Source organism: Pan paniscus, chromosome 7 (genome assembly GCF_029289425.2).
Source record: "Pan paniscus chromosome 7, NHGRI_mPanPan1-v2.0_pri, whole genome shotgun sequence".
In the NCBI taxonomy this organism is placed as follows: Eukaryota; Metazoa; Chordata; class Mammalia; order Primates; family Hominidae; genus Pan; species Pan paniscus.
This window is the reverse complement of record NC_073256.2, coordinates 89335211-89349789: the sequence shown is the minus strand read 5'-3', so window position 1 is coordinate 89349789 and position 14579 is coordinate 89335211. Positions and strand designations below refer to the sequence as shown.

Here is a 14579-nt window from a genome sequence, read left to right as displayed (position 1 = left end):
AGTGTTAGGATTACAGGCGTGAGCCACTGTGCTTAGTCTCAAACTGTTTTTTAAATAATTGGTTAGTCACAGAAACTTTTTAGTCAAATCCAAGGATCTCACATTTTATGTAACTTAGATAAAATCAACAAATATTAAGTGCTGACCATGTGGTAGACATTTTGGCACTCAAATACAGTGTCTCAAATTGATTAAGTGTATAGCTAAGTTGTGCCTTCCCTCCCAATTTATAATCTCCATGTTTCTTTATCTTTCAGTACCCAATACAGTGGTTTATAAATAGTAGGATCTTAATAAACATTTGATAGATATTTGCTGCCTGCCTTTCTGCCTGTATGGTTTTTTTTGGAGATGTTAACTTATAATGTAGTCATAGATAAGTCACTCCTGGGAACCCAGATATCCAAAAAGAGGGGAATTCTCTGGTTAGTAATCACATTATTATCAAGATGTTATTAGGATCCAGCACATGATTGTTTTATTATTTTCACTGGTAAAATATGTTCACTATTTTTTTCCTTAACATTCTTAACTTTGAAGAATTCTGGAACATATACTTTGAATGCTAAAGCTTGAAGAAAAAAATCGCCTGAATTTTAGACATGTATTGGGAATATAAACTGGCTTTGGCTTTATTAAACAAATCCTTTTCTACAGAGTATATTGAGTACCCCTTTTGAAAGAGGAATTTAGCATATCTTAGGCCAGCTTCCATTTTATGGGTATTCATAAACATTCTAGTCAAATGGGGACATTTGGCTGTGCTTTTAAATGTTTTCGCACTGAATTCATATTGTTTTTTCCCCTTCTGGAAGCCCCAGTGGATTCATTACAGTATTGCAGCAATTTTATCAAAGTAACGGCCTTTGTATAAACTACTTAGGCAATGTTATCATTTGTTATAATTGAATGTGGCAGCAAAATATCTAGAGATGAGATGCTCATTTTTATCTATTACCAAAGAAAAAGTCTATATATTAAAAAATGGATGCAGTTACTTATGTTGATTACTAGATAAACAAAAGAAAATCTCCGATGACATTATTTGGGTATTTTATTCCAGAGCAGATTTCTTAAAGCTTCTCATTTTTTTTGGTGAGGAGTATTTTAATCTTTCAAACAGAAAATAATGATAACTAAACCAAATTGCATATCAGCACACTGTATTACTAACTTTTCAGCCTGTGATTGAGATCACTAGGTTGTTAAAAAATAAATAAAAATTAAGTTTTTGGTAAATCCTATTTCAGAACTTTTTAGTTTCTTAGGTTTTTGAGGATTTGATTCATGTGAATGAGCTGTTAAATTTAAAGACAAACATTTGGCAGTCTTAAATTTACTGCATGGTAAAATAATTGAGCTTCTTTACAGATAGAAATTAACATTTAAATGTAGAGACCATATTTACAATAGTTATAAAATTTGTGACTTCTCAAGGAAGATGACTTGTGAAATTCATAAACTTACTTAACTTTTATAATAAAGTGATGTTTTGAGTGACCATTGTGTTTATTAGCAGGGAATGAAAGTCCTTTGGCAATGTGGTCTTTTTATATTAACAAATTAGGATAACTGCTTACAAACTATTCAACCATGCGATTATTAAAATGTGCATGAGACAAGGGCTGGGTGAATGGGTAAATGAATCTGGGAAGCACTTGTTTTAGAAGAAGTAAGTCTTGAAGGTATCAGAATAGGCCAGATGGAAATCTAGCAGACGGAGAGACAAGGTGAATACAGGAATGGGAACAGCATTACAGTTGACAAGTCCAAGACCAGGCCTCAGAGCAGTAGAGGAAGCTTCTGACATAACTGGCCTGATCTTTTCACCAGCAAGGATTCCAGCAGCAACATAGGGACTGATGAAGCTGGGGGAACAAACCAAGCATTGGAAAAAATAACAGGGAGCAGAGGTAACTCTAGCCAGGGATTTGAGTAGATTATCCATAGGGCCTGCCATGTTGAGGCAGACACTGTTACGGCAGGTGGTGTGTATTCATCTGGCTCTGAGTACCTGGTCTGACTGTACTAGATTTGTCCTTCTCAGAGTGAGGTCCAAAGACTACTTCTGATTTGTCATGACATAGTGGTTTCCAGTTTCAGAAAAAAGGGCAATGAAATATTTAAAAAAATATTTCACAGGTTTAAACTATACAATTTGTGATAGTTGTTACAGAAATTCTGTAATGAATATGTTTTCAGCGTTTCATGTGCTGTATGAACTGTCATTTAGTTTGCCTTTACTGAAACTCTGTTAAGAGAGTACAGCACCTTTTTTATATCATTTGTACATTGTTTATGTTTAAGTTTGTATTTTCTTACCATTTTGTTGTATATTCTCCCAGTTCCTTAAAATTGGGTGGTTCACTGAAGCTTAAAAGTACTGTTGGAGGCCAGGCACGGTGGCTCACGCCTGTAATCCCAGCACTTTGGGAGGCCGAGGCAGGTGGATCACGAGGTCAGGAGATCGAGACTATTCTGGCTAACACAGTGAAACCCCGTCTCTACTAAAAATACAAAAAAATTAGCCGGACGTGGTGGTGGGCACCTGTAGTCCTAGCTACTCGGGAGGCTGAGGCAGGAGAATGGCATGAACCCGGGAAGTGGAGCTTGCAGTGAGCCGAGTTTGTGCCACTGCACTCCAGAACCTGGGCGACAGAGCGAGACTCCGTCTCAAAAAAAAAAAAAAAAAAAAAAAGTACTGTTGGAAATAATAACACAAATAAAAACTGTAAATACGGATGTAAGAATAAATGATGAACAGTACTCAAGTGTGGATACCAAATGGGAATCTGTATGTTCTGGGACAGATGAAACAGCCAATATTATGATTTTACACAATAGACAAAAAAGAAAAGTATGGTTAGAGTATCATGCTGTATAGCTGAAAACTGAATTTTGTTGTCATTGTGAAATGTATTAAAGTGGCATGAAACTATTGTTGAAACTTTCTAACTTTTTTTTAAGTAAAATGATAACTGGTAAAACAATTCAACTTTTCAGATATGGATTGCCCATTCACTTTTCTTGCTCATTTTTCTGCTCGTTTTTTAAAAAAACTGATATATGGGAACCTCCTTTATATTCTGGATGCAAGCCCTTTGCAGTTATATGGCATTTTAAATACCTCCTCTTGTGTTGTGACTTTCCTTTCTAAATAGTGCTTTTAGAAGAACAAGAGTAATTTTTAGTGTAGTCAAATTTAAATTTTTTCTTTATATTAACCTCATAATAAGTCTAGATATCCAGACAAATAAGTGTCCCCCACCTTGCTCTTCCTCAAAAGGATTTTGGCTGTTCTTAGCACTTCACATTTCCATGTAAATTTTGGAATCATCTTGTTCAAGTATTGTAAAAAGATATATGGAATTTTGATTGAGTTTTCATTGAGTTCAATTAATTGAGTTTAGGTCAATTTGAAGAGAACTGATACTATTACATTAGTATTGTCTTCAATCCATGAACATGGCATTTTGCTCTGTTTATTAGGTTTTTCTTAAAGTTTCTCAATAAGACTTTGTTTTCTATGTAGAAGATTTGCACATCGTAGGTATTTGATTTTCATTTAATGTAAATGTTATCTTTTTAATATTTTTCATCTTCTACTTGAATGTGGATGGAATGTAGAAATGCAGTCCTCTTTTTCATACTGAGCTTATTACAATCTAATCAATTCCTATAATTCATCTGTGGAGTTTCTTAGATTCCTTATATATGAAATCACATCTATAAATAATGAGTTCTTTTCCCTTCTGCTTCTTTTTTTACTTTTCCTTGCCTTATTTCTCTGTCTAGGATTTGTGTAAACTGTTAAACAGTAGTAATAATAGGGAACATCCTTGTCTTGTTTCTAATTAGTTTCATTCAACATTAAGTACAGTGTTTCCTGAGGTTTGCTGTAGGTGTTTTGTAAAATGCCCTTTATCATATTTAAAAAGTTTTCTTCTACTGGGCGCGGTGGCTCACACCTGTAATCCCAGCACTTTGGGAGGCCGAGGTGGGTGGATCACGAGGTCAGGAGATCGAAACCATCCTGGCTAACACGGTGAAACCCCATCTGTACTGTAAATACAAAAAATTAGCCGGGCGTGGTGGCGGGCACCTATAGTTCCAGCTACTCAGGAGGCTGAGGCAGGAGAATGGCGTGAACCCGGAAGGTGGAGCTTGCAGTGAGCCGAGATCGTGCCACTGCACTCCAGCCTGGGTGACAGAGTGAGACTCCATCCCAAAAAAAAAAAAAAAAAAGTTTTCTTCTTTTCCTAGTTTGCTAATAATTTTCATTATGAATAAATGTCGATTTCTAGTTTGAATTTCAAATGTTAATCCAAACTTGCATTCCTGCAATAAACCTAACTTTGTCATGAATCTTTTTCTTTTTCTATATTGCTTTATTCATTATACTGTTTAAAACTTTTGCATCTATGTTCATGAGTGAAACTGTTCTGTAAATTTTCTTTCTTATACTATTCTTGTTGGGATTTGGAATCAAAATGAGAGCTCATAAAATAATTGGGGACTGATTTCTCATTTCGTGTTTTATGGATGAATTTGGATGAAAAGAATAGCATAATTCTTCCTTAAATATTGAGTAGAACTTTATGGAGAAGATCTGAAGAGTCCTTTTTGTGAAGTTTTTAATTATGGTTTAATTTCATTAGTAGTTTTAGTCATATTCTTTAGGCTTATTCTGTGGCAATTTGGTAATCTGTATTGTCTAGGAATTTTTCCATTGTATCTAAATATGTTTTTAAATTTTAGCATGAAATTGCTCTCAGTATTCCTTTTTTTTTTTTTTTTTTTTTTGAGACAGAGACTCACTCTGTCGCCCAGGCTGGAGTGCAGTAGCATGATCTCGGCTCACTGCAGCCTCTTTCTCCTGGGTCCAGGCAATTCTCTTGCATCAGCCTTTCAAGTAGCTGGGATTACAGGCACTTGCCATCATGCCTGGCTAATTTTTTTTTTTTTTTAATTTTTGTATTTTTAGTAAGACAGGGTTTCACCATGTTGGCCAACCTGGCCTCCAACTCCTGACCTCAAGTGATCCACCTGCCTTGGCCTCCCAAAGTGCTGAGATTACAGGTAGTGAGCTACTCCACCCGGCCTCAGTAATCCTTATTATTTTGTAATGCTACAGAAGTGATGGTAATCTCCCTTTTTAATTATTTCATTTCTTATTTGTGTCTTCTCTTCTTCTTTTCTTTTTTAAAAATACCCATCTCAGAGAAGAACTCGTATTTTTTTTCTTGATCAGTCTTACTTTTGGTTTATTGTTTTATTAGTCTTATTAGAGAACCAACTTTTGGCTTTTCTTACTTTATTGTACTTTGTTTTGTATTTCCTTTTTGCTTTTTATTCTTCTATTTTCTCTGGGTTTGTTTTGCTGATATGTTCGGGACTTCTTGAGGTGGATGTTTAGCTCATTACTTTTTTGCCCTCCTGTAAGCTGTTAACGGCTATGCATTTTCTTCTAGACCCTCCTTTTGCTGTGTCCTTCAAGTTTTGATATATTTCCATGGATTATTTAAAATATTTTCTAGTTTTCACTGGAATTTCTTCTTTTGCCCTTAGGTAATTTGGAATTACATTGTTTATAAAATTTTTAATTTTAATTTTTTTAGAGATGTGGTCTTACTCTGTTGCCCAGGGTGCAGTGTGGTGATGTGATCACAGTTCACTGCAGCCCTGAACTCCTGGATTCAAGCAGTCTTCCCACCTCAGCCTCCCAAGTAGCTGGGACTACAGCCATGCACCATCATGCCTAGCTAATTAAAATTTTTTTTTGTAAAAATGGGGTCTCACTATATTGCCCAGGCGGGTCTCAAACTCCTGGCCTCAAACAATCCTCCTAGTGTTGGAATTACAGGTATAAGCCACCACACCTGACCAGAATTACACTGTTTAATTTCCAAAGTTGTGATTAACTATTTAACTACTTCTTCAATCACTTACTGAGACCATTGTGTAAAAAGAAATTCAACTATAGTTGTGTATTTTCTATTTCTCCTTGTAATTCTATCCTTTTTTGCTATCTACTTTACTTTTTATAGTTGTATGGTTGATGTGTATTTAAGTACATGTATAAATTGCTCACAGAAGATAACTGTAGAATAGTTCTAATGATAAAAATCTTTTTTTTGGAGCAATTGTGATGGATTAAATGCTGTGGTTTACATACATTATCTTGTTTAATTTTCAAAGCAACATTGTGCAGTAGTTGGTATTACCCTGGCTTTACTGATGAAAAACCTGAGGCTTAGAGATATTAAATAATTTGTACCAGTTCATACAGCTAGGAAATAATAGAGTTGAGTTTCATATCCCAATCTGACTTGGAAGCCTTTTTTTTTTTTTTTTTTTTTTTAAAGACGGAGTATTGCTCTGTGGCCCCAGGCTGGAGTGCAGTGGCGCAATCGTGGCTCACTGCAACCTCCACTTACTGGGTTCAAGTGATTCTCTTGCCTCAGCCTCCTGAGTAGCTAGGACTACAGGTGTGTTCCATCACACCTGGCTAATTTTTATATTTTTAATAGAGACGGGGTTTCACCATATTGGCCAGGCTGGTCTCAAACTCCTGACCTTGTGATCCTCCTGCCTTGGCCTCCCAAAGTGGGATTACAGCTGTGAGCCACTGCGCCTGGCCAGAAGCCTTTGTTTTTAATCATAATGTTGTAGCAACACTTGTATATTAATTCTCTTCAGGAACTATTTAATATAAATCTTTGTAAACTTGAATGTTTACATAATGTTGCAATTTGAACATTATTTTAAATGGCACCAATATGAATTTTAGCCTTTTCAGTTTATTAATTGAAATATAAGAATGCTAAAATGTAGTCATAACCAACATGAATGCTGTTAAAATATAAATTTTATTTTTCTGCTTATATAAATAATATAAATTTAGTGTTTAAAAAATCAAATAGCATATAAATGTATATGGAAGTAAAAATTCTATAAAATTCTACCATCCTGAGATAATCCTCCATTGATACTTTAAGGACCATTTTTTCATATTTTTTTCATGTACATATACAACATTACATAAATGTTATCTTAGTTGCCATTTTTATTTTGGACTGAACTTTATGTTTTCAAATGCTAGAGAGTAGAATTGCTTTATGATGTAAGGACTTCCTGTTTAAATTTATCATAAATTTATTTCTTTAATTTATTTCTTTAATCTTACCAGGTGAAGGTAGGCAATGAAGTTGCTACAGGAACAGGACCTAATAAAAAGATAGCCAAAAAAAATGCTGCAGAAGCAATGCTGTTACAACTTGGTTATAAAGCATCCACTAATCTTCAGGATCAACTTGAGAAGGTAAGAGTTAAGTTTACATGTATGTATCCTATCTGTCATAATATCAAAGTGATTAATAAATTTTGGTCTTAACTGGTATGAAAGTAAATGTCAATTTTAACTTTTCTGAGGCAATACAAAGATAGATGATCTAAGCACAAAATAACATATACTTATGGAGTAAGATGAGATATTAATGAGTATTTATAATCTTATGATTAGAAAATACAAAAAGTTTGTTGTATGGTTGTACATATTTTATGTAATACCAATTTAACATTTTTAACTTGTTGACTGGTTGTTTTTGCCATATAGACACAGTCTTAATTTGTGCCTTTTAAGAACACAGGTTGTTAGCCTTTATTTTTGGAATACAGCTGAAAACACTGGAAATAAAAATTCTGACTTATCCCTTTAGGGCAGGAACTATATTGGACAGACACTCTATAAACTAATTTTTCTATTTACTTTAAATTTAAAGGTGAACTCATAGGGTGTTTATTTTCTGCCAAGACCTGTGTTCATGGTCCCCTATTTTTTCTGCAGCAGTTAATGACATCATTAACACCTACATCTGTTACAAGGGAAGCAGAGAACCCTGAATTCAGAACTTGGCAGATAACTTGGCAGAAATTGGCTTATTTCCATTTTGTATTAAGTATCATTTTGTTATCTGTGGATATGTAGACATTATTTCTACCAAACATTTTATTTATGTGAACATTCACAAAACAGGCTTACTAATTACTTTTATCAAAAGTAATATGCTTTAGATCAGGCCATCTTCTCACACAAGAATTCTGTTTCAGAGATATTTTTAGTTTCTACAGGAACACATTTTAAAAGTTTAGAATTAGAAACAAAAATATATAAAGACACTTAGATGTACTTTTTTGTTTTCTAGGCAATTCTTTTGAATGATTTTAAAAAATCTTTGCCTGTGTATTATTGCTAGAGATTTCAATTCTGTTTTTATAACCTGGCTAGTCAACACTTTTTCTTCTTTTAAAAGTATTTGTAACATGAAACCTAACATGTGTTCCAGTTTCTATAGTCCTTATATTGTATATATGTTGTTTTAACTTAACACATTTATATTGACTTAAAACTGGTGAGTGATCTATAAAAATATGTCAAAATAAATCTCCTCACAGACATGTATTTGTAAATTAAGTGAAAGCAAACACAACAAAAAACCAGCATTAATTAATTTCATTAATTTGAAAAACATTTTTTGCATAACCACCGTATAAGTCAGGGTTCTCCAAAGAAAAAGAACCATCAACGTGTGTGTGTGTGTGTGTGTGTGTATGTGTATGTGTGTGTCTGTCTGTGTATATATATTAAGGAATTGGCCCATGTGATTGTGGAGGCTTGGCTAGTGTAAAATCTGATGGGACAGGCTGACAGGATGGAGACTCAGGAAAGAGTTGAAATTTCAGTCCAAAAACAGTCTACTGGAAAATTCCCACTTGCCCAGGGAGGTCAGCGTTTTGTTCTGTTCAGGCCCTTCAGCTGATTAGATGAGGACTACCCACACTGTGGAGGGTGATCTGCTTTACTCAGAGTTCACCACTTTAAATGTAAATCTCACCCAAAAACACTCTTGCAGAAACACTCAGAATAATGTTTGACCATTTGGCACTGTGGCCCAGACAAGTTGACATGTAAAGTTAATCATCACACTCACTAAATGCCAGACACTTAAAATGACTGATTTTAATAAGATGACTGAGACTTGGTCTCTGCACTCAAGGAGCTGATCGTTCTTTAAGTGCAGGGAGTGAGGAATTTTAACCATATAACAAAACTATAGTATCCCAGAACCTAGAGAGCATGAGGATGAACCTGGAAAGTCAGGAAAAGCTGAGGTCACTGTTATTATGCGAAGTAGAAGGTTTGAAGAAACGCTTATTTAAGATTTGAACATGAATGTGAATTGATCTGGTTTGCATTCTTCAAAAGATAACTCTAAGTAATGGGGAGCATGGATTTGAGCAGAGCGAAACCAAAGGCAGAAAGGCCAGTCAGGAGGCAACCAGAGTTGTTTAGGTGAGAGATATTGAGGGTCTGAAGTGAGACAGTGAAGGTAGAGAGGAGGAAGGGAAAGACCAGAGATATTTCAGAAATGTAATGGGTAAGATTTGAATAGTAGATAAGATGCATGCAAGGTACAGGAAAAAAGAGGAGGAAAGACTACCTGCAAAAAGGAATAGAGAATGACTGCTAGGTGGTAGTCAGATGCTGCAGAGAGATCAAATAAGAGGACTGAATATATTGATTTATCAATAAGACTTTTGATGAGTGTGGCAAAAGCAATATTTAAAACCAGCAAAAACAGGATTTTTTTGTTTGTTTTTTTGAGACAGAGTCTAGCTCTGTCACCCAGGCTGGAGTGCAGTGGTGCGATCTTGGCTTACTGCAACCTCCGCCTCCCAGGTTCAAGCGATTCTCCCTCCTCAGCCTCCCGAGTAGCTGGTATTACAGCGTGCACCACCATGCCTGGCTGATTTTTTGTATTTTTAGTAAAGAAGCGGTTTCACCTTGTTGGCTGGGCTGGTCTTGCTCTCCTGACCTCAAATGATCCGCCTGCCTTGGCTTCCCAAGGTGCTGGGATTACAGGCGTGAGGCACCTCACCTGGTTGGTATTTCTTAATTATTTGGTAGAAGTTACCAGTGAAGGCTTTTGGGCTTAGAATTTTCTCTGTGGAAAGGGTTTTTTAACTACAAACTCAGATTTTAAAAATAGGGTTACTTAGGTTACCTACTTCTGCTTGAATGAACTTTGGTAGTTTTAGTCTTTCAAAGAATTAGTTTATTTCATCTAAGTTGTTGAATTTACTAGTATAAAATTGTTTATAACATTCCCTTTTTCTTTTAATAGTGGCAGAATCTAAATAACATTTCTTTACTCTTTTAGTAGTAGCAGAATCTGTAATGATACTCACTTTCATTTCTGATATTGATCATTTATTTCTTTTCTCTTTTTCTTCTGTTCAGTTTAGCTAGGGGTTTTATAAAATTTTAAGTCTTTTCAAACAATTAGGTTTTAGTTGCATTGGTTTTTCTCTGTTTTTCTATTTTCAGTTTTTTTGATTTCTGCTCTTTATCCTTCACTTGTTTTTGTTTTTAATTTTTTGTTCTTTTCTAATTTTGTGAGGTAGAAGCTTAGGCTATACATCTGAGAACTTTCTTTTTTCTAATATAAGCATTTAATGCTGTGAATTTTTCTTTAAGTACTGATTTAGCTCTGCCCTACACATTTTGACAAGTTGGGTTTTTCTTCTCTCTCTCTTGTTTTTTTTTTACCTCTGGGATACACGCTGTATGGGTTTTTACTTTCATTCAACTCAAAATATGTTCTGATTTCCCTCTTGATTTCTTCTTTCAGGCCCTGTATCTGTTACGATTACTTGTTTTGTCCAGTGTTAAAGTTTCCAACTATAAGTTTGGATTTTCCTACTTCTACTTCTTACAGTTTTATTAGTCTTTGTTTTATGCATTTTGAAACTTTGTTGTTATATACGTATACAGTTAGTGTTGTGTCTTTATAGACTTGACCACTTTTATTGGATATTTCCCTTTATTCCTTGTTCTGAAATCTGTTTTGTTTGATATTAATATAGCTACTCCAGTTTTATTTTGACTGGTGTTTGCATGGGATATTTTTTTTCCTGTGCTTACTTTTAACCTATCTTTAAATTGGTTTCTTTTAGAAAGCATATAATTGGGTCTTGTTCTTTAAAATTTAATTTGACAAACTGTGCCCTTTAGTTAGGGTGATTAGACCATTTGCACTTACTGAAGTTATTGAGATTGTTGTATTTAAACACACCATTTTATTAGTTGCCTTTTTTTTTTTCCCGCACGTACTCTGTTTACTTTTTTTCTTTTTTGACCTCTATTGTGGTCACATATGTTACTTCTCTAAGTTTCTCTGACCTCCTATTGTAGCTATACATTTTAGTTTTCTATATTTTTCAAACCGTATAATTCATTGTTACTAATTTTGCTTTATATAGTCAGTTATCTTTTTAAGTGATAAAAATCAGCAGAAAATGCCTTTTATATTTACTCTCATTTTGATTATTTTCAATATCCTTCATTTATTTGTGTAAATTCAAATTTCTTTCTGGTATTATACCCCTTCCTTGCTTGAAGGACTTCCTTTAATATTACTTATTTTAGCAGATCTGTAGGCAGTGCATTCTCTCAGCTTTTGTTTGCCAAAAAAGTCTTTATTTCACTTTCATTTTTTTTCTTTATAGGTTTTATTATACACAGAGTGGGGTGGGGGCTCAGACCTTCTTGGCAGCTGCTTTCCTCATGGCAGTCAGGATATTGCCTCAGCTCCTCTTGCTTCCTGTTGGTGCATATGTGTGTTTTCATCCTTTTCTTAATGAACTTGAGGGCCCGCTTGTCCTTGGAGACTTTGAGCAGCTTCATGGCATGCCACTTTCAGGGGGAAGCCACACACCTCCCAGATGATGTCTTACATAAGCTTTGTGTGCTTGGTGAGGTGTCCAGGGTGGCAGCCCTGCCTCAGCTTGCTCATATTCTTGTTCACCTTGGGACCTGGTTGAGGCCCATGGGCATGGGGTAATGCAGAACTATGGCTGCTGCTCTTCAGTGACTGCTCTAGCAGAAAATTTCACGTTATTTTTTCTTTTTTAAGCCTCCAATGAATCACCTTCATTTTTGAAAGTTATTTTCTTCTGGATATAGGATTCTGGGTTTCCTGTTTCTTTTAGTACTTTAAAGATCTTGCTCCCTTGTCTCCTGATAGGCATAATTTTCAATGTAAAGTCTGTTGTAATTCTTACTTGTTCTTGTTGATGTATTTTTTTTCCTCTCTCAGCCTTTAATATATTTCTTTTCTTTATTTTCCAACAGTTTGGTTGTGATGTATCTAATTGATTTTTTTGTTTCTTCCTTTCTTTCTCCTCTGCCCCTGTACTCTTTTCCCACCCTTCTTCCTCCCTTCTTTCTATTTTTCTTCCTTCTCCTTTTCCTCCACCTTTTCTTCTTCTCCTTCTTATCCTCTTCCTTCTTCTCATTTCTTCTCTCGTTTTTTCTTCTCCTCCTACTTCCTTCTCCCCCTACTTCCTTCTCCTCTTTCTTCTATCTCCTCTTTATTCTTTCTTCTCTTCCTCCTTCCCTATTCTTCTTCTTCTCTCTTCTTCCCTCTTCCTTCTCCTCCTCCCTCCTCTCTCTTCTTCCCTTCTCCTTTTCCTTGTCTTCTTTATCCTCCTCCTCTTCCTCTTCCTCCTCCTGCTTATCTTCCTTCCTCATCCTCATCCTCATCTTTGTCATCCTCCTTGTCCTTATAGGGTTCTCTGAGCATTTTGGATCTGTGATTTGATGTCATGGAATCAGTTATTTTGACAAGTTCTTAGCTATTATCTTTTAAAATATATTTCCTTGTTTTCTCCCTCTTTTCCGTGGAGTTTCCATTTATACATTCATTAGACCATTGGTATTGTCTTATAGGATTTTCTTTATTAAACAGTTTGAGTAATTTCTGTTGATTTGTCTACAAGTTCAACAATATTTCTTCAGCTGTGTGCAGTCTGAATTAATGCATTATTAATAATGACATCAATGTTTTGATCTCTAATATTTTTCGTTTAGGATTTCCTTATGTTTTTGTTCTGTGGTTTCTATTTTTGTGCTGAAATTCCCCATATGCTCATGTATGTTATCTGCTTTTTCCAGTTGGTCTTTCAACCTATGAATCATAGGTGTTGTAAAATACCTTTCTGAAAGGTCTAGCATCAGGGTCATCCCTGGGCCCTGTTTTGTTGACTTCCCTATGTTTTGGCAGTGGTTTATTTCTTCTTGCAGTTTTGGGTATCTCATAATTTTTGAATGAGTGTTGGACCTTGCAACAGAAAAATAGTAGAGGCTAAGTCAAATAGTATTTGTTGAGAAATCAGCATATGTCTCTCTCTCAGACTTTTTGGATCGAGGGTTGCATCAGTCTAGTTATTAACTGAATTCATTTTGGGTTTTGTTATTGCCATAGTCACTGTTAACTACAAATTTCTTCAATAGTGATATGCTGTTACCTGTGCTTTGTGTAATGTGAAGTTTTGAGAGGATTTTTTCACAGTTTCTCTGCTCAGCCCTCAGGTTTAGAGGTCTCCTCTTTGCTGTGTCATGGCATGGGGTTATCTCTCTTCAGGCTCTGTAGTAGACTGCTGCTATTTATTATGTAATCCTGGGATTGTGGTGGGTGTCATAGTTCTTGATTTTTTTGTCCAGCTTCATTTTCTGGCAGATTCTGTGAGCCTGGGTGTCAGAGGTGGATCTTTCTGTTTTTGCTGTCTTCTCTGTGGTAACCAAATTTTATCTTGGATTTTTGGGCAGTTTGGGCATGAGAGAGTTTCCTGTACATTTCCCAGCATTTGCAGACCTCTGCTTTATACTGGTGTAGTGTCTTACTCTCAGGTAGGTTTTCTATCTTTTTTTTTCCCCAGGAGCATATAGCTTTTGCTTTTAATCCTTCTTCAGAAGCAATGAAGCTTTACTGAGCTCTTAGGACCAGAGAATTTCCTGCCTTTGCCCCAACGGCATATAGGATTTGTTTCTACCCTTCCCCCAGTGGCTTAAATTTTTTGTTTTGTATTGGAGAGTGGCCTAGAGAAGTGGCAAGGTTCTGTGCTTATCCCTCAGTGCAGCCATTAACCAGCTGCATTCCTGCACCAAGTTGGGCTCTCTCTGGTCTGCAGCTGTAGCCCCAGTTGTCCTCCTGAGAATCCAGGGCAGGACAATGGAAAAGAGCTGCTGTCTGGAGCTCCCAGTTTTTCTAAACTATCATGCTAGCTCATACTCAGGCTTTAAGAATTTAACATTTCATCTACTTTCTTCTTACTTAACATCCATGGCAGTCATCTCTGCTATCCCTGCCCTGCCAAAGCTGTTAACATTTTTGTGAGTCCTATCTCTCCCAGAAGGATTTATCACTCACTAGAATTCATTTTGCTTGTTTACCTTGTAATTTCAGGTCTCTAAAGGGTTCAAGAAAAGTTGCAATTGTCTTTTTCATATTGGCTGTTTGTCGTTGTTTCCAGATTCTAAGGAAAAGTGGAATACTCTCTTCACCTCTTTTTTATATGCCATTCTTGCATCTTGATTTTCTTCATTCAGATATCTTAGAGTTTTTCTTAATATCTTGGAGTTTGTTGAAGTCAAGACATGACTACTCTTTTTTGTATTTGATCATTATATTCATCAAAGTAGTACTCATACTCAAAGTAATACATATATAAAAAGGCAG

General features: G+C 35.5%; 1 protein-coding gene across 18 annotated transcripts in view; it reads left to right on the top strand.

Annotated features, from left to right (window-relative positions):
- STAU2 (staufen double-stranded RNA binding protein 2) overlaps window positions 1-14579 on the top strand; it is a 324824-nt gene that overhangs the window by 142216 nt on the left and 168029 nt on the right. For all 18 annotated transcript variants that reach the window (XR_008626426.1, XR_008626424.2, XR_010112957.1 and 15 more), the window contains one exon: window positions 7190-7321. Coding sequence is in view for 12 of the 18 variants with exons in the window: in XM_024929783.4 (XP_024785551.1) it covers window positions 7190-7321 (132 nt within the window). In the remaining 6 variants the exon portion in view is untranslated. The remainder of the gene's footprint in view (window positions 1-7189; window positions 7322-14579) is intronic.